The sequence below is a fragment of the Erpetoichthys calabaricus genome, chromosome 4 (assembly GCF_900747795.2).
Source record: "Erpetoichthys calabaricus chromosome 4, fErpCal1.3, whole genome shotgun sequence".
Lineage (NCBI taxonomy): Eukaryota > Metazoa > Chordata > Cladistia > Polypteriformes > Polypteridae > Erpetoichthys > Erpetoichthys calabaricus.
The window spans coordinates 22,107,273-22,133,296 of record NC_041397.2 but is presented as its reverse complement, the minus strand read 5'-3'; the positions used below and the strand labels follow the sequence as shown (position 1 = coordinate 22,133,296).

At 37.0% G+C, this 26,024-nt stretch overlaps 1 protein-coding gene across 3 annotated transcripts in view; it reads left to right on the top strand.

Moving 5' to 3' along the window:
• Positions 1 to 26,024, top strand: part of fndc3a (fibronectin type III domain containing 3A) — a 418,327-nt gene that overhangs the window by 192,881 nt on the left and 199,422 nt on the right. For all 3 annotated transcript variants that reach the window (XM_028799242.2, XM_028799241.2, XM_051926327.1), the window contains one exon: positions 4,596 to 4,671. In XM_028799242.2, the coding sequence (XP_028655075.1) occupies positions 4,596 to 4,671 (76 nt within the window). The remainder of the gene's footprint in view (positions 1 to 4,595; positions 4,672 to 26,024) is intronic.

Genomic DNA, 26,024 nt, shown 5'->3' with positions numbered 1-26,024 from the left:
ATATAGAAGAACAGTTCCCCAATCTTTTCTTTTTAATGATTGTTAACACGCATAATGTTTGTAAAATCATTCTGCACATTCATAACTGTTTGACCAATTAGGTTCGCTTCTGTATATATGAAGCTGTTTAACCGATTAGGTTTACTTTGGTATATATGTAAGTGTTTGACCGATTAGGTTACTTCTGCCCCGGGCAATGCTGGGTATATACAGCTCGTAGAACATAAAACAGAGACAGCTGTGTATCACACTTTCTTTTCTGTGGCCATGAGCCAAGAGAGTTTAGTGTGTTGCTTGTTTCAACACCATAACACTACCAGTAGAATAACAACTTGAATTCTAAAAAAATTATTCTTGTATTTTGAACCACGTATAGAGGTGACTTGCTTGATTAATTCTGTTAATGCATTTCATTTTGAATTAATTTTTTTCCATCTATTTATGTATGTATTTATTTATTTAAAGAGCTTCTGTAAAAACTATCTTTCTGCCTGTCTGTCTGTCCTTCTATCTTTCTGTCTGTCTATTTGCTGTTGTATCTTTTCATTAACTTTAATAACATCAAGCTGTTTCTAATAAATGGGTTTCCGAGGTAAAATGTAGATACATACTGTATATATTTTTATATAAACTAATTAGATCTGGTTGTTCTGTTGTCAACCTTGATGTATAAATGTATGAACATTTTAATTAGAAAACCTTTTTGTGATAAGATTGAAGGTTCATTTTGCACTTTAGTGGTTGATTTTGTATTTAGTATACAGTGGTACATTGGTACTCATCATTAATTTGTCACAGAAGGCACGATGAGTGGCAAAAGTGATGAGCACCAAACAAATTTTTCCCATAACAAATAATGCAAATTGAATTAATAAGTTCCAGACCCCCGGATAGTCAATTGAATGTCTAAGCTTCATGGGGTATGGATTTTCAAAATTATTGAGGTTTCTAAAGGTAAATTGCTCAATTTATATTTTAATTTCATGCACAGAGTTAAAAGCTTATTTTTTGTGTTCAGTTTGGCAATGCAATATGTGGTTCAATTTGTGGTTCTAAAATGAGAAATTTGACTTCATCTTCAAATGTCATACTACTTTTGTAGGGGGTGCAAACATAAATCACACATTTTCTAGGGGTGCAGGGCATAGAGAAGGTAGGGAACTACTTCGCTAATCTACTTAATGTATCTGTCACTGAAAACCGGGAACTCTGAATTGCATCTCTAGCTTGTTAAAGGTTTCAGTGATGATGAGGGTGACTTTGTCGCTTTTTCGTTTGTGCAGAGACCCTGATAAGGTTTTTTTTTTTTTTTTTTTTTTGTTTTAAGGCTGGTATCAATCACCGGTGTCACTTGATTGGCCAGTTCCGATTTTTTTTTTTCATTTAAAGAATGTTTTATACTAACCTCCTGCATATCCAGACGCATAGAAGCCTTATGATTAATATTAAAGTGTTACCTTTGGTGTTTGTATAATTAAACTATAGACCACAGATACTAACTTTTTATTTTTTATTAACAAAATGAAATTCTCTAGTGTTATTATTCTGTGACCATATAAATACCTAAATAAATATCTTTTCCTTTAAATAAATACATTAAGTAATAAAATAAGTTTAAACATACATATTCATAATACATACAGCATAAAATAAAATGCTTCTGATAATTACAAGTTGTCATATTGTTTTTTTTTCTGTAATGTACCTATCTGAAACAAGGTTTAATTAAAAAAAGTAGTTTTCACAATTTTTCTAACAAAAAAAAATCAAACATGTTATATGTTCTCACATAATCGAATTGAGAATGTAAATTGAACACTGCTTAAATGTAAATATTCATGTACTGTACTTATAGGTTTTAATCATTGTTTCATCTATAGAGATTAGTTATTCTTGTGGTATAGTTATAAAATATGGATTAACAAATGTAGTACTTGTTATTACCAAAACGTACTGTATGATACACAGAAACAAACAAAAAAAATGCAAATGTTCATAAGTTGTTTATCAAGTAGACACAATACTAACATGCTAACAGGTTTATAAGTAAAAGACACATTTTGCTGTTAAGCTAACAAGCGCATTGTTTACTAGGCAGCAATTTCAAATTCGTCTATCTTTTCTTTCTCCAATTAAAGATGTAAGCTGCTGCACTTAAAACTAGTACATTGTCCAACCTGAAACGGTGTCTATTTTAATTTTAAAGGACAAAATAAAGGTCTGAACTCATTAGGGTAGCTTTTCTTGCTATTTGTGTAATTGTAGAGAATGATTTCTCTGATTCTTTTTTCTCAGTTTATTACTCCACTTTCTTAAATGTAAAAGCTGAGCTCTCTACTAAAACAGCCTCGACTTTCTACTCTTTGTTTACACTGCAGGAAGTTTGCTACGGAAAAAAAAGACACATGCTGGCTCAATTATCATAATACCTGGTGTAAAGGAGCAAAACAACTAAATTGCTATAAAACTTAGAAAAACTGGATGAAACAATCGGCTCTTGTGATTGGCCAATTTACCAATCACTCATCGAGTCTTTTTTAGTGAAAATCGGCCTATTTAGATCCGCGGCTGATTGAATTGAGATTGAGAATCCATAACTAAAATGTTGTTATTTTTTTTTTTTTTTTTAATTAAATAGTGTTTACAGTAATTCCTCCTCCATCGCGGGGGTTGCGTTCCAGAGCCACCCGCGAAATAAGAAAATCCGCGAAGTAGAAACCATATGTTTATATGGTTATTTTTATATATTTTAAGCCCTTATAAATTCACCCACACTATTATAAACATTTCATGCACAATTATACAGCATAAACCCTTTGTATTCTCTTAGATATTAGGTAAGATTCGTTGAAATTATGTATGTAAACACAGTTTACCTACAGTAAAACCTAAATATTATTTTAAAGATATCGAGCGTCTCCGATATCACATATGTTACAGCCATTACGACAGACAGGCCACCAGCAATAAATACGTACAATGCAAGAAAAATTGTATACAGTAAAATGTGTGTACAGTGACACTAAACTATGTACATGTAATAAGTACTGTACGTAGATAATTAATTATGGTTACACACCAACAATGACACGACGACTTGTCCGATAACGATGAGTTTAATTTTACTGCACAACAAAGGATAGCGTTACAGCTCTTCTAAAGGAGCCTCTTCAGGCGACTGTTTAGCACCGCCGTTGTTCTTCTTCCAGCACTCTTCAATCCAAATCCCTAAAGCAGATTCCATCCAGACTACTGCCTTATCACGTCCACTTGCAACTCGTTCTGTGCCCTAGTTAAAGGACACTGCGGCCGTAGATCTTATATGCTTTTCCTCCTTTTTAAATAAAAAGAATCGTGGACTCATTGATACTGTAATGGTGTCCTGCAGCGGTGTAGCTATTTCCTTCCTTCAACATATCCAAAACTTTTACCTTTTCTGCAATCATTTGCATCTTCTGTTGGCACTTGGACACGGCTCCTGAAGCAGTAGCAGGGGCACGTGAATGCAGAATGAGTGAGATTAGACTTCCTGGTTAATGCAGCACTCTGTCGCTGAGCCAATCAGCAGTACACAGGAACTTAACTGCGTGCTCTGATTGGGTAGCTTCTCAGCCATCCGCCAATAGCATCTCTTGTATGAAATCAACAGGGCAAACCAACTGAGGAAGCAAGTACCAGAAGTAAAAAGACCCATTGTCCGCAGAAACCTGCAAAGCAGCGAAAAATCCGCGTTGTATATTTAGATATGCTTACATATAAAATCCGCGATAGAGTGAAGCCACGAAAGATGAAGCGCGATATAGCGAGGGATTACTGTAGTTATCTTGTGGCTATGCTGAAGGATTGTGTAGAGTTTTACATTTTTAGGTTTACTGTTATCTAATATTTGTTTATTTAATACTTGCCACTTTTCATAAAGGTTTATGTCCACAAATTTAATATGTTGGAATTTATTGATCGGAAATTAACGGGAAGTGCATTTTGGAAATTAAGAAGAAATTAATTTGACTGAAGCCAGGAAGTGCTTCTTTACTCAGAGTTGTGGGATTCTGGAACTAACTTCCAAATCTTGTACTTGAAGCAAAAAACTTTAAGAAATGCCTGGATATTGGGACAGTTCAGGTATTAGCAAAACAAATGAGGTTGATGGATTGAATAGTGATCTCATGTTTGTTAAATTTCTTATGCATTATTTAGGGAAAATGATGCATGCAGTGGGAAAAATAAATACAGTTAAGAATTTAAGTTTCAACATTCAGTGTGTGAGTGGAACACAAAGTTCATTAGTGTGGTCAGCACAGAGCTATAGCACCTGGTCATCAGATTAAACATTGTAATGGCCAGTTGCCATCCTCATTAAGGATAAGGCTGAGACCAGAATGAACTTGTCCCCACTGTCAAGTATGGTGGTGGGAGTGTAATGAATTGAGGCCTCCTTTTTACCTTTGCACCTTGACATTCTTGCCTAATATTTAAAAGGTTAATTCTGCCATAATATTTTAAATTTTAATAGTTACCTGTTTCAGATGGCCTTTTCTCAGAAAAATTAGATATGTTCCTTTAATTACACTAAAGTATTTAATTTTTTTTTCCAGGTAATCTTGGTACAGGTGAACCCAGGTGAAGCCTTTACGATAAGACGAGAAGATGGTCAATTCCAGTGTATTACAGGTAGGCATTTTTAATAATTGATAGCATCATATAAATGAAAAATTAATGATTTTCCCAGACTCCTAGTTTTTAAACTATTTTTCCTCTTATGTTTGAAAAAGTCATCTTGATATCATTCATTTTCTTTATATCCATACTATGGGGAGTATATTTTTGCTGAGTACTTTTCAGACCAAAAAACTCCAGGCAGCTTTCTGCCAGCTTTGCTTTGTGTGTTCCTGAACCTTGTTACCTTCTCTCCCAAAGGAATCACTTCATTCCTTTTATACCCTGTAATCTGTGAAGAGTAAATGTTTTTTTCCTGAACCAAAGTCTGAAATCAGAAAACAACCTGGTTCTGTGTCCATAATGTAATTTAGTTTTTTTGTCTTGAGTCACTGTGGTGAAATATTTTTTGGTTTGCTAGTTATTTATGGTGGGAATTGCTGGACAATCCACAATATTTTTTCATACTTGGGTCATATTTTGATGATATCTTGATTTTATTTTTCATTTTTTACATTACAGTATATTAAGTATAGTGATTTAAATTGGATATATTATCCTTAATTCCCATTTTTGTTTGTTTAAAGGTAAAGCTGAAATCCACTCCCATCTTATAAATCTCTCTATTATAAAAAGAAATCCTGTCCCCTGTCCTGATAGTCTACAATAAGTGATCTTCTCGGAAGATAATTTAAAGACCCGCGAGACGAAAGAGACCTGCCACAGTGCGTCTCACGGGAACATAGAACGAAAGTCTTGCAAGACACACTCTACTTACAAGCAATATCAAAAAAAAACCAAAACAAATCAGTAGTGTAAAGGCAGCCATGCAGCACACACAGCTCCAGGGGTCTCAGTGTATATAAAGTGTATAAGGTCAATACGGTAGAAATGAAATGAATAGGGTAGAAATGAAACATCGATGATTAAACGAAGAAGAAAGAAAAGCGTGGAGAAAAGAGACCCAAAAGTGATGGAGAGAAAAAAATGCTAAAAAGAAAAACAATAATCTAGGTGCAAATTTAGAAAATAAGGAACGTGATGATCAGCCCGGAACAAGTGGAATTGAAAAAAAGCACGTCCAATCCGGCTCAGAATTAAAAGACAATGAGTAAAAGAAAGTAGAACTTCATAAAGATGTTTACAAACGTTGACTCTAAACACATGCAGAGCTGGTTAGAGACTATGAAACCAGAGAAATTAGAAAGGCTCAAAAAAAAAAAACGGAGCTATACACATGTGGAGAAAGCTGCGATAGCAGCTACACCAACTGAACGCGAGTAGCGTTATACATCCTGCAAGAAAAAATTCAGCCATGCCCGTGGCCAGAAATAAAACACAGGTGATTGCTTTTACAACGTCACACGAGACCAGGCAGTGAGCCATCATTTAAAACAAGTCAACAGACCTCTAAGCTAGCAGTTGTTGGATTGCTTTTGGCAGGCAAGCATCATGTGTTCCCAGCTCTTAAAACAACGACATGCGACAGGCAGAAGAGGCAGGCAGCAAGCAGCAAAAAGACAACAAATGATCCAAAGGCATATCCTTAGCATACGTTCAGCCGCAGCACCCTTCCCAACACGAGCAGTATTATACGTCTGGCGAGAAAGAGATGTAACCTCGCGCGGGGCAGGAAATAAAGAAACAAATATTGTTTTTACAAAAGTTTTTAAAGTAAAAGTGAAAATAATGCATATGTAACAATTCACAAGAAAATAGCAATCTCTTTAAATTGTAGATTGCCTGCCTAAGGTAAAGTCATCCCTAATGAATGGGGACGTGGGAATGAGGGGTCCTTTCATCGGATTAGCGCTATTTCAGATGTGGAATGGCAACATGGGGGAGGCAGCTTGATGAATAAGGTCTCCAGGACTTAAAACAAATCCAAATCATATTATGTAATATCATCTAATGTGAAATTCTACTCCGTACTTCTAGAATTTTTATTTTTATACTGTATTGAGGATTTATTCTGTTCTATGTATTGTACTGTATGGCTCAGAATTAAAAGACAATGAGTAAAAGGACAACGTAGAACTTCATAATGACGTTTACAAACGTTGGCGCTAAACACATGCAGAGCAGGTTAGAGACTATGAAACCAGTGAAATTAGAAAGGCTCAAAAAAAAAAAAAGGTGCTATACACATGTGGAGAAAGTTAAAGGATATGAAAGTAGGAAAATTAGAAAATATAAAAAAAGAAAGTAAAGATCACAGTAGCGCAAACAAACAAACTGCCTCATTTAACTATGCACCAGTCTAACTTTGGTTTTGCACAATAATTACTACACTATTACACCTTAACACTTAATTCTACTTTATTCACATAAATTTACTTATTTATTATGTTCTACTATACTGTTATCTTTTAATCTAAGACTTTTTGTTAATTTAACTTTAGCCCTTGTACAAAAACCTAGACAAAAGCTGGGGAATCACCTTGGTAACCCCATGTACTTTTGAAACTGTGAAAGGAAAATAGAACGACTTTACAGACAGGAGTCCAATGCAGAACTCTATTTACTTTTTTTACTTTGTTAAAAAAAAATTATTAACTGCTGATGATGTAGATCGTTTTGTCTGTGCTGAAATTCCAAACAGAGAAACCTATCCGGACCTTCATTAAAAAGATTCAGCATATTGGGACTTGCAAGATTACAAATATTGTTTTTACAGAAGTTCTGAAATAAAAGTGAAAGTAAAGAAATAGCAACAATTCAAAGAAAAAAAAATCTTAAAAGTGTGCATCCGGAAAACCAAACAGGGGGGTTGGCGAGTGAAGCGAGCAGGGGGTGAAGCCCCCTAGTATATATATATAAAATATTTGTCTGTCACATGATTACACGCAAACTGCTATGGTTAGAGCCTTGATCTTAACTGAAAGCTTAAGACCTCATATGTTTTAAAAATTGAAAAAAAATTTTATTGTCAACCTGTAATCAAAACACAGTGCCCATCAGCCCACTGTTGATAATCACCCATGGCATGGTACATACAGTACGTATTTAAAGTGCATAAACCAGTGCAAGTTCTTTCATTTGTAAGTAATGGGTGGAGAGTTTACTGTTATTTATATCTAGCCTTTTATAGTGGGACATGGTCAGAGGAACTGGAGGTCCACATGTTTCGCTTGTAGGTAAAAACATCAAGTCCCTATAGATGAAAATGTCCAATCTATCCCATGTAATTTTTTACTTCAGGTTTTCAATGTTGGCATTCTGCTTTCTGCAATGTAGATATCATACAGGGTTTGCTTCAGTGTTTTTCCTATGTCTGGGAGGACATGAAAATTTAAATGCTTTTAGGGATGTTCATCTTAGTATTATGTAGGTAATAACAGTAGGCTTTTTGTAATGATCTGTGTATGTAGTATGATAAACTGTTTTTGAGGGAGTAAATGCGGTCCAGTATCAAGTAATTTGCAACCGCACCTTGCAGAAGCCATATTCAAAAAAAGACTGTTGCAATTTCCCAAGAAAACTTAGGGCCTTTGGAATTGAAGAAATTATTTCTGCATATGTACCATCAGTCTGCAGTGCAAGTATCCTGTCTTATACAGTGGTGTACTAGGGCAGTACCATGAGATTAGGAGATACAGTACCAAAAGACTTCATAAGTTGATCAGGAAGGCAGGCTGGAGCTGCTCTAGACACTTCTCTAGACTCTAAGGCAGTTTCAGAAAAGAGAATAATGGCTGTGCTACTAACTGTCATAAACAAGGCCTCAAACTCTCTGCATGACACACTGACTAGCCTGCTGAGCACCTTCGGCACAAGGCTGCATTCTACCACAGCGGGCTATTAGAGGGCTTCATTCTTTGATGCGATGAAATGTGAAAACACAACCTCTGGGTCGGCATTGGTTTTTTTTCTCTCTGACATTTTAATATCTTAATTTAAATTAGAATTTTTTTGTGTCAGCTGCTATAGGTATGCCTCTGAATCTCATCAAATCAGAAATTGAAAAGGCAAATTAAGAAAATCAATAATGTTTTTGAAAATATTGTAACATGCCCATAGATGAAAAGGCAGAGATACACAAAGAATGGAAGTTAAAGGTCGAGTTTATTTCACAAGGAATTATCCAGACTTAGTCTTTTTTAGAACAGTCTAGACGAGAACAGGCCATTTAGCCCAAGAAAGCTTGCCAGTCCCATCCACTCAATTTTTCCAAAATAACATCAAGTCGAATTTTGAAAGTCCCTAAAGTCCAACCATCTATCACACTACTTGGTCACTTATTCCAAGTGTCTGTGGTTCTCTGCGTTAAGAATAACTTTGTAATGTTTGTGCGATATTTACCCTTAACAAGTTTCTAACTGTGTTCCTGTGTTCTTGATGAACCCATTTTAAAGTCACAGTCTCGATCCACTGGACTAATTCCCTTCATAATTGTAAACGCTTCAATCATGTCTCCTCATAGTCTTCTTTTGCTTAAATTGAAAAGGCTCAGCTCCTTTCATTTTTCCTCATACCACATCTCTAGTCCCCTGTGCCCTGGAATCAGCCTAGTTGCTCTTCTCTGGACATTTTCCTGTACTTCTATGTCCTTTTTGTAGCTTTGAAACCAAAACTGCCCACAGTACCCCAGATGAGGCCTCACCAGTGTGTTATAAAGCTTGAGCATAACCTCCTTGAACGTATACTCTACACATCAGGGAGCTATATGACCTAACATTCTGTTAGTCTTCTTAATGGCTTCTGAACATTGTCTGGAAGTTGATAGCGTAGAGTCCACTACAACTCCTAAATCCTTCTCATAAGGTGTACTTTTGATTTTCCAACCGCCCATTGTGTATTCAGACCTAACATTTTTACTTCCTAAGTGTAATACTTTACATTTACTTCCATTAAATTTCATCTGCCACAAATCTGCCCAAGCCCGTATGCTGTTAAGGCCCTCTGTAATGATTCAATGGATTCCAGGTTATCTGCCAATCCACCCAGCTTGGTATCATCTGCAAATTTAACCAGCTTGTTATTTATATTTCTATACAAATCATTTATATACTGTATATTATAAGTAACAGCAGCCACAGTACAACCCCTGCTGGACACCACTCTTAACATCAACCAATTCTGAAAAGGTTCCTCACACCATAACCCTCTTCCTGTGTTTGAGCCAGTTCTGCAACCATTTATAAACATCACCCTGAAGTCCCACTTCTTTAACTCTTTTAGGGCGCATGTCGACAAAAGTCGACATCCAGGACTAGAGGGCGACAATCAGCTGCTAATAGCGACAAAACTCACTGTTACGTCACAGGCCTTCCCTCTCTACTTGGAGGAATGTTCCTCATTGACTCGGCATCTAATCCTTGCATGTGCCTGAGTTACGAAATGTAAACAAATGTAAACAAAGGCAAGATGGCATCGACATTTCATGAGGGAGCGAAGCGAGTGCAGAAAAGAAAATACTCTGCAGACGATGTTTTGCGCATTATCGCAGAGTCGGACTCTGATTTTTCAGAATCTGATTTTGTTGACAGTGATCAGGAGATCGAGCAGGAAAGTGAGGAGCCGGCATCAGCTGATCGGACACCAGCCAATGCCACCCCAGCTGAGTGCATTTGTGCAGCCGATGCACCTACGGCAAGATTTATGTGGGAGGAATACCCAGACATTGATCCGTGGGAGCCAAACTGGCTACCGGACTTAACAAGACAGCATGGCTTGCTGTTGGATATGACAGATTACCAGCCACTGGACTACTTCAGGCTGCTCTCTCCTGATGCTGCTTTTCAGCTACTGTCAGACGAGACAAACAGGTATGTAGAGCAATTTTTTGAATCGCTGGCTGCGCTTGTACCGCATTCTTGTTTTTCAAAGTGGAAACCCACAACACAAGACGAGATGAAGGGCTTTGTGGCATTACAAATAGAGATGGGACTTAGACTGGCGATATAACTTCAAGGAGCATTGGTCCAAACGTGCTTTGTCCCCTGGTGGCTTTGGACAGGTCACATGCCACATGATAGGTGTGTGCTCATGCAAAGTTTTATTCACTTCTGTGATAACCAAAAGCAAATCCCAAGGGATGAGCCAGGCTATAACCCCATGTATAAAGTTCAGCCCCTGCTTGACATTGTGGAACCAACATATAAACAATTTTATCAGCCTGGCTGTGAATCATCTATGATAAAATAAAAGGGACGCCTTTTTCCACCAATATATGCCAGACAAGCCCACAAAGTATGGCATAAAGGATTTTGCACTGGCAGAAGCAAACACTGGTTTCTGCCTGAAAGTAATTACATATACAGGAAAGTATTTCTTTCAAAGAGAGAACTGTTCCTTGACAAGTCAGGTTGTGCTGAAGCTGCTTCAGGGCTATGAACATTTGGGTCATGTTGTGTACATGGACAATTTTTATATATGCCCAGAATTGTTCATGGAGCTAAATGGGCAGGGGAATTGGAGCTTGTGGCACAGTGAGGGCGAACAGGAGACACTGGCCTTTACAGTTGAAGCCAGACAGGCTGAAGAGGAAAAGAGGTGACAATATGGTTTTCATGCGGGCGGAAAACTTGGTGGCAGTGGCATGGCACGACGTCAAATGGGTGACTTGTCTCTCTACAGTACACACTAACAATATATGTGAGAAAGTGCAGCAACAGACAATTGAAAAGGAGGCACCAGTGCAACACGTATTGTAAGCAGTGCAATGTGGCAGTGTATGCAATTGGCTGCTTTGAGCGATATCAGACTTGGCAGGACTTTGCTGTGTAACATGTATGTGATATGTATGTGAAATCAAATAGTATACAGGCTAACATGCAACATGCAAAACAGTAACATTTGTCAAAAGTAAATTTTTTTTGCTGATTTGATATGTTAAGCAGTTGCTTTGTGTTCTTTTTTTAAAAAAAAGTTAGTTTTTGGAAAAAATATTCAGCCCTGGGAGAAAAGAGACAAACAAAAAAAAGAGCCCTAAAAGAGTTAAGTTTGATGTTCAACCTCTCATGTGGCACCATATCAAATGCTTTCTGGAAGTCAAGATAAATAATACCATATGTTCCACTCTGATGATATTCTTTTGTTGCTACCTCATAGAATTCCAGCATGTTGGTAAAACACGACCTCCCACTTCTGAACCGATGCTGACTGTTCAGTAAATTTCTTGTTATCACAATGTGTTGCTTAATCTTATCCTTAATAATTCCATCCATTTATTTACCTGTGATACACATTAAGCTTAATGGCGTATAGTTGCTAGGATTTGCTCTAACATTCTTTTTATATAATGGCATTTTTCAAACTGTTTGAATTTCCTCAGTGCGCAGTAACTTCCTAAAAATATACATCAAGGTTTTATACATGAACTTGCTAACCTTCTTAAGAACTCGAGGTTAAATTTTACCTCTACCTTGTGATTTGTTTGATTTCAGCCTATTTAATCTGAGCAGCACTTCTCCCTCTACAATTTCTAAATCTCTCAGTACCTCCTTAGTAGCACTTATTACTGCTGGGAGGTTATCTACTTCCTCACAAGTGTCTTCTTGCAGAATTATCTTTTGCTGTTAAAGCTGTGGGAAATGACTTATTCAAATAACAGTAACTAGACATGCTATTCGACTCTTGCAGCATTCCCGATCGTTGTCCATCATTGTGTGTGGTGTCTCTTTCCATTCCCCCATTATTATTTATGAGGCTGTATTTATAATGTCCTGGGAGTCTCCATCTGCCTTTTCGAGCCTTCCCAGACTTGTAAGGTTTAACAAGAAAGTTCCGGGGGTTCCTGGAACACAGCGCCCAACACACCTGTGAATATCCTGCTGTCAATTCCCTGTCCAGGCCCCTCCCATCTCTAGGGTGACAATGCCGACTACAACAATACAAAAGCATGTAATGAAGTTAGTTCTGTGCATTTTGAAAGATTTTATCTTTTAGTTTATGACTCATTGAAATATTTACTGGCTAAAAGTGAAATCACAGGATTCAGTTATTATATTTCAGAATTTATCCTTTAAGAGTTTAAGGCATTACTAATGCAGCATTTATTTTTTTTGTTTGTAATCTGTACTTATTTATTTTCTTTCGTATGAAGCAGTTTCAAAATCAGTATAAGTCAGGTTATTAACAATTCCTGGAGCCCTGAATCATATTTGATCAAGCAAGCCAGAAAGTGACAGCTAACCTTGGTGTAATTCATTAGTAACTGAATAAGAAGCTTGTGGGGAAAACTGATGAGCTGTTTTATGAGGATTAATAGCTTTCAGAGTTTCATAAGTAGGCAGGTGTGATCTTGTAGTAATTAAGGATTTGGACTTCAAACCCTGAGGTTGTGGGTTCAAATCCTGCTACTGATGCAGTGTGACCATGTGCCAGACAATTCACCTGCCTGGGTTCCAAACAAATAGAAATATATATATTTTTTTTTGTTCTTTATTTCGTCTTATACGATTTCTCGTATTAGAAGTTTGTTAGTTTTCGCATACCCCTTGGGGTCAGAGCGCAGGGTCAGCCATTGTACAGCGCCCCTGGAGCAATTACAGGTTAAGGGTCTTGCTCAAGGGCCCAGCAGAGTAGGATCTCTTTTGGCAGTGACAGGGATTCGAACCGGCAACCTTCAGGATACCAGCGCAGATCCTTAGCCTCAGAGCCACCACTCCGCCCCATTGCAAGTCACCTTGGGTAAAAGCATCAGCCAAATACAAATAGTAGGTATTACACTGCAACAACCTTAACAGTATGTATTTACTAAACCACGAGGCTTTATTATTACTCTTGCTAATTCACTATGTAAGTTACATATAAAATGTAATTGCTGAGTTAAATGACATTTATTGATTTCTTTAAATCACACTGGAGAAGTAAATAGTAAAATCATAATTACAGTACTTGTGTGAGATTAAATACAAAATTTGTAAAAAACTGCATGGAGAAATGTGTTTAAAATGCAAACACTTCTAATCTATAAATTATTTGTGTTGATTACTATATATATAAATTTTTTGAGATCTTGGGCATTGTTACGTTAGTCAGTTTTGTAAGAGGTATTAGCTTACAGGGGGTCTGGATTTGTGCAGTTCAGTTTTTTGATTTTTTTTCAATTTCTGCCATGGTCTCCTATGATTTGGAGTGTGTATATAGATTATTTGTAACTTTGCTACAGTATATCTGCGTGTTCAGATTGAAGGTGATATGTTTAGCATCCTATGCCTTATAATAATATGAAGAACTCCATACAAACCTGCAATTTGTGTAACGCTGGAGTGATTTAGTTGTTTACAGAAGATGTTTGTACTTCTCTTTAGTCACAGATTTCTGATTTAAATGGAGGACTAGGCCTGAATTAATTCACAGTTCTTAATGTGGCTTGTATGGACTAAATAAAATGTAAGGTGAAACAGTAATGTTTTCCATTGAGGGATATTAAAGCAGGAAAAAGATTATACGGCTGATTATCTCTGAATAGCAAATCTTTTGTCCATGGTGTTAGAAATGTGCTGTTATGACCACTCTGCATTTTCATCATCTTTTAGTGTCAGAAAATAAAGAAGGCCTATTATGTTTTTCAAGTAACAAAAAAATGATCTGGTCACACAGCTGGAAATGACTTTCCACCAATCTGCTATTCCTTATTTTCAAAAATTAGCACAGATAGTTGGTTTCCAACAAGTATACTAAATGCATGAAAATTGTTGCAATGAAATTCTTCTTAGAAAGTGATGGCTGTGTACTGAAACATCTTTTCTTCTGTAGACAAAATCATGCTGAGTCCTGATTATCATGGAGGCAAGTAATGTCAAGAAATTATCTTTAAGTGGATAATGATTTGCCTTTGACTAGATTGCATAACAGTGATTTTCTTTTGACATTTAATTTTTTTGTGTAAACAAAAAAAAAACTACATTGAAGAATTTATGTTTTGTTTTTTGCACTGAACAGAAAAAGCAGGATTAGATGGTCAGAAGATGCATTTAAGACTGAAGCCAGGAGGCAATTTTTTTACACAGACAGTTGTTGGACTCTAGAACAAAATACAAAGACATGGAGTTGAAGCAGAAACCTTGAGAACCTTTAAGAAGAATGTGGAGGAGATATTGGGACAGCTTAAATATTAGCTAAACAAATGGTCCTGGTGGACTGAATGGCCTCCTCTCCTTTGTCAAATGTCTCATATTTCTTATGTCATTGGTGAACATGCTTCATTTAAAACTCTAGACACCTGCATTCAGTGTTTGCCTTTCCACCATATTTGTGGAGTTGCACATACAGGTAAAATTCAGTTACAACGAATATCTTTACAACGAAATTTTCATTACAACGAAGTATTTTTATGGTCCCGACAGCTTCCCAATATGACAAGAGTCTATAGAAATCTCGTTACTACGAAGTACACTTTCATTACAATGAAGTGACCTTGAAATGCTTGACTGAATTATCCACAGAGCAGTTAGTTCTCTGGTTGCAGCTCAGTTGTGAATGATGATCCCCAAACAGAAACATTGTAAAAAAAAAATGTCTTTCTTCAAACTTTCCTCATACTGTTTTTTTAGCTGCTTTCAGAGGTTTTCAGTGATACTTTTTGCTTATTGCTCATCAACATTTGAAAAACAACTACTGGAATTTAACTCATTGTCATCCTCCTCTAGAAATGGCAGACACGAAAAAACAATAACAGTTCATATTAGAAAATTTTTTTTTAAAAAATAGAAATTTTTGCAGCTCTCGATTGCGGCAAAAAGAAAAAAGACGTTGCCAGTGAATTTGGAATTTTGCCATCGACACTCTCAACTTTCTTGTGATGAACGAGTGATGCTCGTTCAAGAAACATTCCTATTAATGCGGTGCTCATTCAAGAAAATGTGAGGTTTCTAAACTCTCTTGGGACCTCCCCCAAATGGACAACACACCGAAGAGCTTCCCGAAGTGCGATCACCACGCCTGTGGAAGACTGTTTATCTGTTGCCGGGGCAACAACAGGCTCACAGCTCTTCACTGAAGAAAACAGAAAAGATCTCCATTGGTGAAAGCAAGGTACATTGTAAATGCAGGGAACAGTATTACTTGGCCACTAACCTAGCCACAACCCCGCCTGACTGCTGCGTCTGTTTATAAGAGAGCAGCAGACTCTGCTGCAATAAATAACCGTGCTGTTCCTCTTTCAAGCTGAATAAAGCTGGTTTTGCTAAAGTACTGAGACTCGGCCTCATGTTTTGGGGTGTAAAACAGGGACTTATAGCGTGACACCGATCTTTTAGGATTTGCTTCTGTGGCGCCTCACTGCACCGCTGTGAGCCTGCTGTTGCCCTGCTCCGGCAACGGACAAACAATCTTCCATAGACGTGGCATTCGCGCTTCAGGACGCACTTCAGCATGTTGTTCCCGGTGGGTGGGTGGGGGTGGAAGGATCCCAAAAGAGTTCAGAAACCTCACAATATGAAGAAGAAGAAGAAGAAGAAAAGGATGATTCGTCTTCTGATTGATAACTGTGCAGCCCACAGCATGCTTCCACAATTTACATAATATTCACATTGAAGTCCTCGACACCCAGTTGCACAGCAGTGCTTAAGCAATTGGATTTGGGCATCATTCGCACCCTGAAAGTGTATTATTGCAAGGAAATGCTGAGAAAAATTCTCGTCAGCATAACTTGTAGACAGGAGGAGATTAAAATTAACATGAAAGAAGCCATTGAAATGATTGCAAATGTCTGGACGCAAGTTAAAGAAAGCACTATAGTAACAAGTACAGAATCTCATTACAACAAAATATTTTTTTAGGTCCCTGGCAGTTCGTTGTAATGGAATTTTACCTGTATGTTGTATGTTTCTTTGGGTTTTGCTCACATCGAAAGGGCATACTGTACATGTTAGGTTCACTGGTGGTTCGAAATCTGCCTTGTGCTGAGGGATTCTGTCCTGGAGTGGATTGACATCTTTTCTAGTTTAGTTCTGCTGGGATGGACGGCCATCTCTCGATTTTACCATATACAGTGCATCCGGAAAGTATTCACAGCGCATCACTTTTTCCACATTTTGTTATGTTACAGCCTTATTCCAAAATTGATTAAATTCATTTTTTTCCTCAGACTTCTACACACAACACCCCATAATGACAACGTGAAAAAAGTTTACTTGAGGTTTTTGCAAATTTATTAAAAATAAAAAAACTGAGAAATCACATGTACATAAGTATTCGCAGCCTTTGCTTAATACTTTGTCGATGCACCTTTGACAGCAATTACAGCCTCAAGTCTTTTTGAATATGATGCCACAAGCTTGGCACACCTATCCTTGGCCAGTTTCGCCCATTCCTCTTTGCAGCACCTCTCAAGCTCCATCAGGTTGGATGGGAAGCGTCGGTGCACAGCCATTTCAAGATCTCTCCAGAGATGTTCAATCGGATTCAAGTCTGGGCTCTGGCTGGGCCACTCAAGGACATTCACAGAGTTGTCCTGAAGCCACTCCTTTGATATCTTGGCTGTGTGCTTAGGGTCGTTGTCCTGCTGAAAGATGAACTGTCGCCCCAGTCTGTGGTCAAGAGCGCTCTGGAGCAGGTTTTCATCCAGGATGTCTCTGTACATTGCTGCAGTGATCTTTTCTTTTATCCTGACTAGTCTCCCAGTTCCTGCTGCTGAAAAACATCCCCACAGCATGATGCTGCCACCACCATGCTTCACTGTAGGGATGGTATTGGCCTGGTGATGAGCGGTGCCTGGTTTCCTCCAAACGTGACGCCTGGCATTCACACCAAAGAGTTCAATCTTTGTCTCATCAGACCAGAGAATTTTCTTTCTCATGGTCTTAGAGTCCTTCAGGTGCCTTTTGGCAAACTCCAGGTGGGCTGCCATGTGCCTTTTACTAAGGAGTGGCTTCCGTCTGGCCAGTCTACCATACAGGCCTGATTGGTGGATTGCTGCAGAGATGGTTGTCCTTCTGGAAGGTTCTCCTCTCTCCACAGAGGACCTATGACAGAGTGACCATCGGGTTCTTGGTCACCTCCCTGACTAAGGCCCTTCTCCCCCGATTGCTCAGTTTAAATGGCCGGCCAGCTCTAGGAAGAGTCCTGGTGGTTTCGAACTTCTTCCACTTCCACTGTGTTCATTGGGACTTTCAAAGCAGCAGAAATTTTTCTGTAACCTTCCACAGATTTGTGCCTAGAAACAATCCTGTCTCGGAGGTCTACAGACAATTACTTTGACTTCATGCTTGGTTTGTGCTCTGACATGAACTGTCAACTGTGGGACCTTATATAGACAGGTGTGTGCCTTTCCAAATCATGTCCAATCCACTGAATTTACCACAGGTGCACTCCAAGTAAGCTGCAGAAACATCTCAAGGATGATCAGGGGAAACAGGATGCACCTGAGCTCAATTTTGAGCTTCATGACAAAGGCTGTGAATACTTATGTACATGTACTTTCTCAATTTTTTTATTTTTAATAAATTTGCAAAAATCTCAAACTTTTTTCACGTTGTCATTATGGGGTGTTGTCTGTAGAATTCTGAGGGAAAAAATGAATTTAATCCATTTTGGAATAAGGCTGTAACATAACAAAATGTGGAAAAAGTGATGCACTGTGAATACTTTCCGGATGCACTGTAATGGAAAAAGCAGGCTAAGAAAATGATTAGTTGGATTTTGTTTTCTGTTTCATATTCAATAGTTAATTTTCAGTAGAAAAAATATGTCTAATTAGTTTGCTAGTAAGCAAATACACACAAAGCTTGGGAATAATTTTTGTCACACATCCAAGATTCTGTTGTGAGATCCATGCTAAAATTCACTGACAGAGAAATGTTTATTAGCAATGCTAACTGAAAGTTGGAACGGCACTGTTTAAAATTCTAAACTTCAGGTCAAGGTGTAAAAAATAACAATGGTATTTTAATTGCTACACTTAACAGAGGAAAGCTGATTATTATTATTATTTTTGTTGTTATTATTATTTAAAAAAAGTAATGATTGAATGTGGTACACTAAAGAAAAGAAGAAATCTTAGACATTTTGTTTAAAGTTGGAGGTGATCTGTCTGAAGCAGAATTTAATGTACAGTTAAAATCTATCAGTATTTTGAGTTTAATTGTAAAATTCTATATCATTCAATTTTGGTGCATATATTTTACCCAAGGTTAATTTAGTTTCATTCATTTTCACAACCACTATATATACTGCACTCCTCGGAATCAGAGATTGCCTTCCCAGCCACAATTGGGCTCACTTGATATGGATCTACTGCAAGAAAACTCTGTTTGACTTCTGTTTGTTAACATTTAAACAATTTTAGACAAGAATAGGTCATTCAGCCCAGCAAAGCTCACTGGTCTTATCTACTTACATCTTCTAAAATAAACATCAAGTCGAGTTTTGAAAGTCCCTCAAGTCCTACTGTCCACCGCACTACTTGGTCTCTTATTCCATGTGTCTGTACTTCTCTCCTAATGTTTGTGTGAAATTTACCCTTCACAAGTTTCCAACTGTGTCCCCGTGTTTTTGATGAACTCATTTTAAAGTCACAGTCTTGATCCACTGGACTAATTCCTTTCATAATTTTAAACACTTCAATCATGTCTCCTCCTCTTCTTCTTTTGCTTAAAGATGTTGAGATGTGATACTTTTTTTTTTGTTTGAGTTAATGATTGAGATCTGATAAAGTGTGTAAGTTAGAACTTTAATGTTTTTTATTTCATTCATATTTTATATTTTTATTTTATCCTTGAAAAAAGTAGAATATATTGTATTTTTATGTAGTTGATAAGATGCCAGGTCCTGTCACCTATGATGCTTCAGAATAATAGTAAAGTCAATGTGGTTTTTTTTTTTGGTCTCTCCCTTCCCTCATTATTTTCCCCCCTCTCTGATTGAGATGAAGAGCACACACTTCAAATTCCCTGTATTCTGACATGCCATTAAGCACGGCACACACAAGTTTCCCAATAATCTTCTATTAAACATACTCTAATTTATGTTCAAAATTATACTATAATTTAAACTGCCTATTTGATTTGGCTTAATGACATATCTGATCTCATTTTTACACATGCCCTCATTTTGATTTACTTATACTTATTATTTTACACACATTAGTAATTTTAAACAGAAAAATCTGTGTTTATACATTTTTAAACTGCAATAATCAGAGGTTTTGATGAACTACACTCTAAAACAATAGTATTTTTAGAATTACTTTTAAGTTATTTTTCATATTGGCAGTAAAACATTTTACAATCTTCTGATTTCCATATAATGTACTTGAATAGTTGATTAATTACAATATTTTTCAGACTCATGTCCTGTTATTTCCTTTGTGTTTTCTTTTATTAATCTTAATTCTTTCTTGCCTGCTACTTTTCTGAGCTAATTTTGTTTTAATAATAGTGTAATTAAGTCTAGGACCATAATAAAGGAAATAAATGCAGGTGGCAGCAGCTTTGAAATGTACTGTACATTAAATGTTAATTTTTCACTTAAGTATTGTCCCCAAGTCATTTTAAAATTATATATTGTAAAATTCACACATCCAATTTGAAGCCGGAAGAGAAGACAGAGATTGGACAGAGTAATAAGGTCAAGATAGGGCTTTCTATCTGCATACATTACATGAACTGTAAGAGCATTATTTAGAAATGAGTAAATTTATAAAATCACATGAAGCTTGGTATTAAAGGTAAAAATGGAGGCAAAAAGGCCTGCTTTGTCCTTAAAGCTATATCAGTTTTTATAAGATTTTTTGAACCATACACACATTCTTTTGTATTACTTTAACTTTCATCAAGACTCATAAATTATAATTAAATCCAGTGTTAATGTGTTCCTGACTGTGCTACAGTAGAACCCTAATTATCCAAGGTAATACGGACTGATGCTAGCTGGGTCGCTAAGTGAAACTTTAGACTCCAACTCCTGAATTTCTGGTACCACTGATTCCGACTCCTCAATTTTTTGTAAATAGACTCATATATTTATTATGCTGGATGAAAGCTAACAACATACAAGATACAAGGACCTTCATCACTACCCATGTGAATCATCAGGCTATGTTTTAGCACCATAACCTGTTAAAGTTTGGATTTAAAGTCTGTAGCAATATTGTGGCTTACAAGAATTGAGTAACATTAAATGTAAGATTAAACTTACAAAACTAAAACAAGAAGTTATAATTTAATCAAAAGTCTAGAAGAGAAAATAGTTTTATCCAATTGGTATGTATAAAATAGGAAATTTCAGCACATTTAGCTCCAATTTACATATAATCAGAGATGGTACATTTTCACAGACCACGACTCTAGTAACTCAATAATTGCTTCCGACTTGACAGCCCTGTCTGTAACTAAGTTTTTCTTGACCGGTGTATTCTGTTGAGTCTTATTTATTTTATTTTTTTTCAGTTTAACCAAATAAAATTCCATGCTTCTTACATTTTTATGGCAGTAGTTCAAAGTACGCACTAAAGAATCAAACTACCATAAACTGAAGTACATGGAATAGTCCCATTGAGCAAATGAAATCAGTATGATGGCACCGCAACCAAACAGACATTCTTTTAAAAAGTAAACAAGGTAACAGTGAGTGTGATTAATAGATTATGATGAAATGTTGATTTTTCAGAAGCAGACAGAAGTTAGTTCATAATCTTTCATTTTCAATATTAAGGCAAAAGGCGCTTTATATACAGTACCAATGAGAAGAATCAATAGAGGGAACACTAAAAAGTTGAGTAAACTTAGTGTAGTGGCATAAAGTTTAAAAATAATGAAAGAAAAAATTCCCTTACAGTGTTTTTTGGCACATGCTGTCAGAAATGGTAAGCAGACCACACAAGTATTGTATAGGATTTATTTTCAGTTGTTCTTAGATGACAATTACTTGAAAATAATATAAACGTAGACCTCACAGAAGATGTAGTTTAGCTGATTAAGGAATATCAGAAAAGGCTGCAGTAGTTTAAAAGAGAGATGACATGGTAACAAATTCTTCTGTAATGTTAGTGTCCAAGTTCAAAGCAATATAAATATAAATACGAGAAGTCATAAGACATTTTTCCATTCATGTTCTGTTACTGAAAGCAATGTTGATGATCATGCCATTATAAATATCATTAAGGGAGACAATCAGCCTACCTGTTGTTGATGTAGATTCAGAAATTTTGTTTATTTACAACATGAGTAATTATCTTAATCATAGAAAACAATGTAGGGTGTTTGAGTCAAGTACCCTGTGAAAGGAATGCAGACATGGACAAATTTGTTGGTATGCCTCCACGAAAAAATAAGAACCCACAGTTGTCCCTGAAATGACTTGAAACTGACAAAAGTAATTGGCACCCATCGTTGTTGATTCCGTATTTAACAAAAATCAGACTTTGCTTTAGAGTTTTAATTCAACAAAATATTTCAAATAACATAGATGAAAATGACATGAACAAAAATGATGGGACCCATAACCTAATAATCTGTTGCACAACCTTTAGAGACAATCACTGCAAACGAGCCATTCCTGGAGCTGTCCAAGAGACTTCTGCACCTGTCAACAGGTGTTATAATATGTTTTGTTATTAAGTTTAATGTCACTGTTCTCTGTGCCCACTGTTATGGACTCATTCATACAGACAGATCAAATATGGTACACAGGGGCACAGCATCAGCATTTAGAATTGCCGAGCCAAGCACAGGACTAGAGAGCCAAAGACAATTGGAGAATTGAATAGTCAGCCTAAAGACAGACTAGTATATTTCTGTTTTCTGTCGGCACACTATTGTCTTTCCTTGTTGGGAGAATGAGAACAGTATGTAGACATTGTGCTATTCCTGTATTTTTGAAGGTGGGGTTTGAGTCCTTTCTTGTCCTTGTTTGGATCTAGAGAAGGAGCCTGCACATGGAGCAACCAGAATATAAGGATGGACCTATGGCCAATACTTTGAAGCTGCCGGGTGGAAAATTATGTCTTCATAATTCCGTTCAGCGTGGCGACGAAAGATGGCAGACTGCGTAAGGTGAAGACACCCACATGCTTGATAGAGTCTGTCATAAGCTTCCCGTCTGTAATACCGCGTGAAACCGTCAGTAAAGAGCTAAATTATCCTTTGTACTTCTCGTGTAATCTTGTAACCGTCATATTGCATGATGGGTGGGGATAATACCTTTCTTATTTATAATTATTTAAATTCAGGTTAATTAAAACGCCGCAATTGAAAAGAACACATTTCCAGGGAGCTAATGCCTCTTAAGGAAACATAAGGTCATTTGGCCCACTCTTCCTGAGCAAACTAGCAAGTTTGAAAGGGTCTTCTCCAAACTTAATGTTTCAGTTCTTTCCATAAATGTTCCATAGGGTTCAAATCAGGGCTCATAGAAGGCCACATCACAATAGACCAATGTTCTGTTCTTAGCTATTCTGGAGTCTTTCAGCTGTGTGTTTATTATCCTTCTGAAGGGTCCCTAACCTGTGACTGAGACAGGACTTTCTGACACTGGGCAGTACTGTTTCACTCCAGAATGTCTTGATGGTCTTAAGATTTCATTGTTCCCTTCACAAACTGAAAGCGCCCTGTGCCAGAGGTAGCAAGGACGCGCCAAAACATAACCGAGGTCCCTCCACGTTTCACAGAGTAGGCATGCTGTTTTTTTCTTGGAAAGCTTAAGTTTTTTCATCTGTGGACATCGAGCTTATGTGATTTGTCAAAAACCTCCTGTTTTGTCTCATCTGTTCTCCCAGAAGCATTGTGTCTTGTCAATATACATTTTTAGCAAATTCCAGTCTGGCTTTTTTCTGTTTTTCTTTCAACAGTGAAGTCCTTCTGGGTCTTCTTCCATTGAGCCCACTGTAACTCAAAAAACAATGAATGGTACAATCAGGCACTGATGTACTCAGACCTTGGTGTTCTGCTTGTATCTCTTAGTTAGTTGTCTTTGGCTTTTTGTCTACCATTCTTACTATTCTTCTGTCCATTCTGGGAATGATTTTCCTCTTGTGGCTGCAGGTAGGCTGGCTACTCTTTGATAATATTTGCAAGTGTTGTCACCGGAATATCTCTAGCTGCTTAGAGTTGGTGGTCTAGCCTTTACCTTTAACATACTTGTCTATAGTGTTTTCTAATTCCCCTCAGTCAACTCTCTCCTTTTCTTTCTCTAGTCCGTGTTCATTGTGGAACACATTATGACACCAAGCAGCATAGTGACGACTTTTATCCATTTAAATAGGCTGAATGACAGGTTGCACGAATGGAGACATGTTTGATACAAATTCAAGCAAACAGCTAGTTTGAAAAGTCACTTAAATCCAGTTATTTATGATGCTTTCTAGAGGTACCAACAAGTGTGTCCAGGCCATTTTCGAATATTTTTGTAGAATAAGCAACACTTGATCTATTGTCACACCTGCTTTGCTTTACTCGATGACATATCAAAGGCATGTAGGTAAACAAGGGACAGTTGCTTTTCATTTCATCACTTTTCACAAGGCCGACAGCACTTTTTCAGGTATTTGTAAGGGGACCACCAAATTTGTCCACGTCTGTATATAGATTGCGTTCTGTGACCAAAAAAAAAAAAAAAACGCTGGATATAGGACCCTCATGCAAACAAGTGTAGAGAAAATACTGCTTGAAGAAATCCTACATACAGTTAGATAAGTACATGTTTTTCAGACTTGCTAGTAAGTTTTGCAATCAGCAACAACCCCAAGAATCCACAAGTGTTCGATGCTGTGGTGAGTTTTACATCTGTGGTGGGAATCTAGACTGGGAAGACCAGTCTGCTTAGTCTTATCCTTTAGTTAGGATTAGATTTTTAATTGTAGAAACACATATTGCAACTGCTAACACTACATTCATTTTATGCAAAAGATAGCCAGTGATCTAGATAAACATTGATACAATATTTACTTCTGAATTAATGTAATACCTCAGATAGCAGTTAAAATAAATGCAATGTATTTTAAACTGTACGAATCGCATGTATTTTCAGGTACTGGGTATGTTGGACACTCCAAAAATTTCTAGCCTGATGAATATATAATTTATTAATCTAGAAATGAAATAAGATCGGAGGTGTGTCTAATGTTTGAATATGTATACAAGAAAGGAGCTATAATGAATGCTATATAAGTGGAAACAATTATTATTACTTAATTTTTGGCTGATGACTTTATCCAAGGTGACTTGCAACATTTGAGATATACAATTGGTTATAATTTTTTTTTCCTCTCAGTTGGAGCTAAAGGCAGGTGAAGTGACTTTCTCATAGTCATACAGTGTCAGTAACAGGGTTTGACCATATAACCTCAGGGTTTGAAATCTAAAGCCTTAACCATTATGTTGCACTGTCTGCCTATAGCAAAACATTCAAAGTGACAGATCTTGATTAGAATAGCAACAGAAGATCCAGCCCCAAAATATGTTACATTTCTTTGAACAGGCAATTGCAATACGAAGAACGTGAAGAAGGCATTGGAATCGGTGGTAACCCATTAATTTGGATGTACAAGACTAAAGATGCAAACACTGTTAGTGGCAAGCTGGTGGCTCAATTTTCCAGGGGACTGAGTAGGGTCACTATTTGTGTACAGGTAGCATTTTTTTTTTCTTTGTCCAACTCAAAGATTTTCAGGTTAATTGGCCTGTAGGGGTTGTCACAATACCAAAATTTTAAAATTCGACAGCATACTAAATATTGACATTTAATACAATTTTCCTTATATTATTTTGCTTGTGTCCGTCCATGCTCAATATAAACAACGGTGCCACAACTACTTTACCCCTCCACAACAATAGCGAGGAATCATTGTTCCTGGCAGAGTTTTGGTGCTAGACTTATCTTCAAGTCTTCAATTCTTCAATGTCACCAATTATCGACCATGGTATTTGACTGTTTATTCGGTGCATACTTTGTTATTGACCGAAACCGTATTCTGACATTGTCATTTTACACCTCCTCTTTCCTTCACTTCAACATAAGCCTTCCGATAAAATAAAAAGGCACATACAGCCTAGCCACGACCAACAGAAACAGTCTTGCCGGCCTACATACTCACACCGAGGCACAGAGGCAGAAACATGTACATCACACCAGACCTACCAGCCCAGGCAAGATGCCTTAGAACAACAAAGACAACTTATGACAAACTATAGAGAAACATTATCTGAAGATCAGTGGCAGCAATTCTTGCACCTAGACAGTGAACAAAAAAATAAATTACACACACAACCTTTCTGAAGAGCAGCAGAAAACTGTCAGACAATAAGAAACATTACAACGGAAAAGCTACAGGGCTTCCATAACACTGACAACTTCAAAACAAGATATTCCCTTTATATTACAGCGTAGGCAATTCCCTGTTCGCTTAGCATATCATATGACTATCACCAAGTCACAACAACAAACGTTTAATAACGTTGGAGTTTATTTGCCAGGCTCTGTTT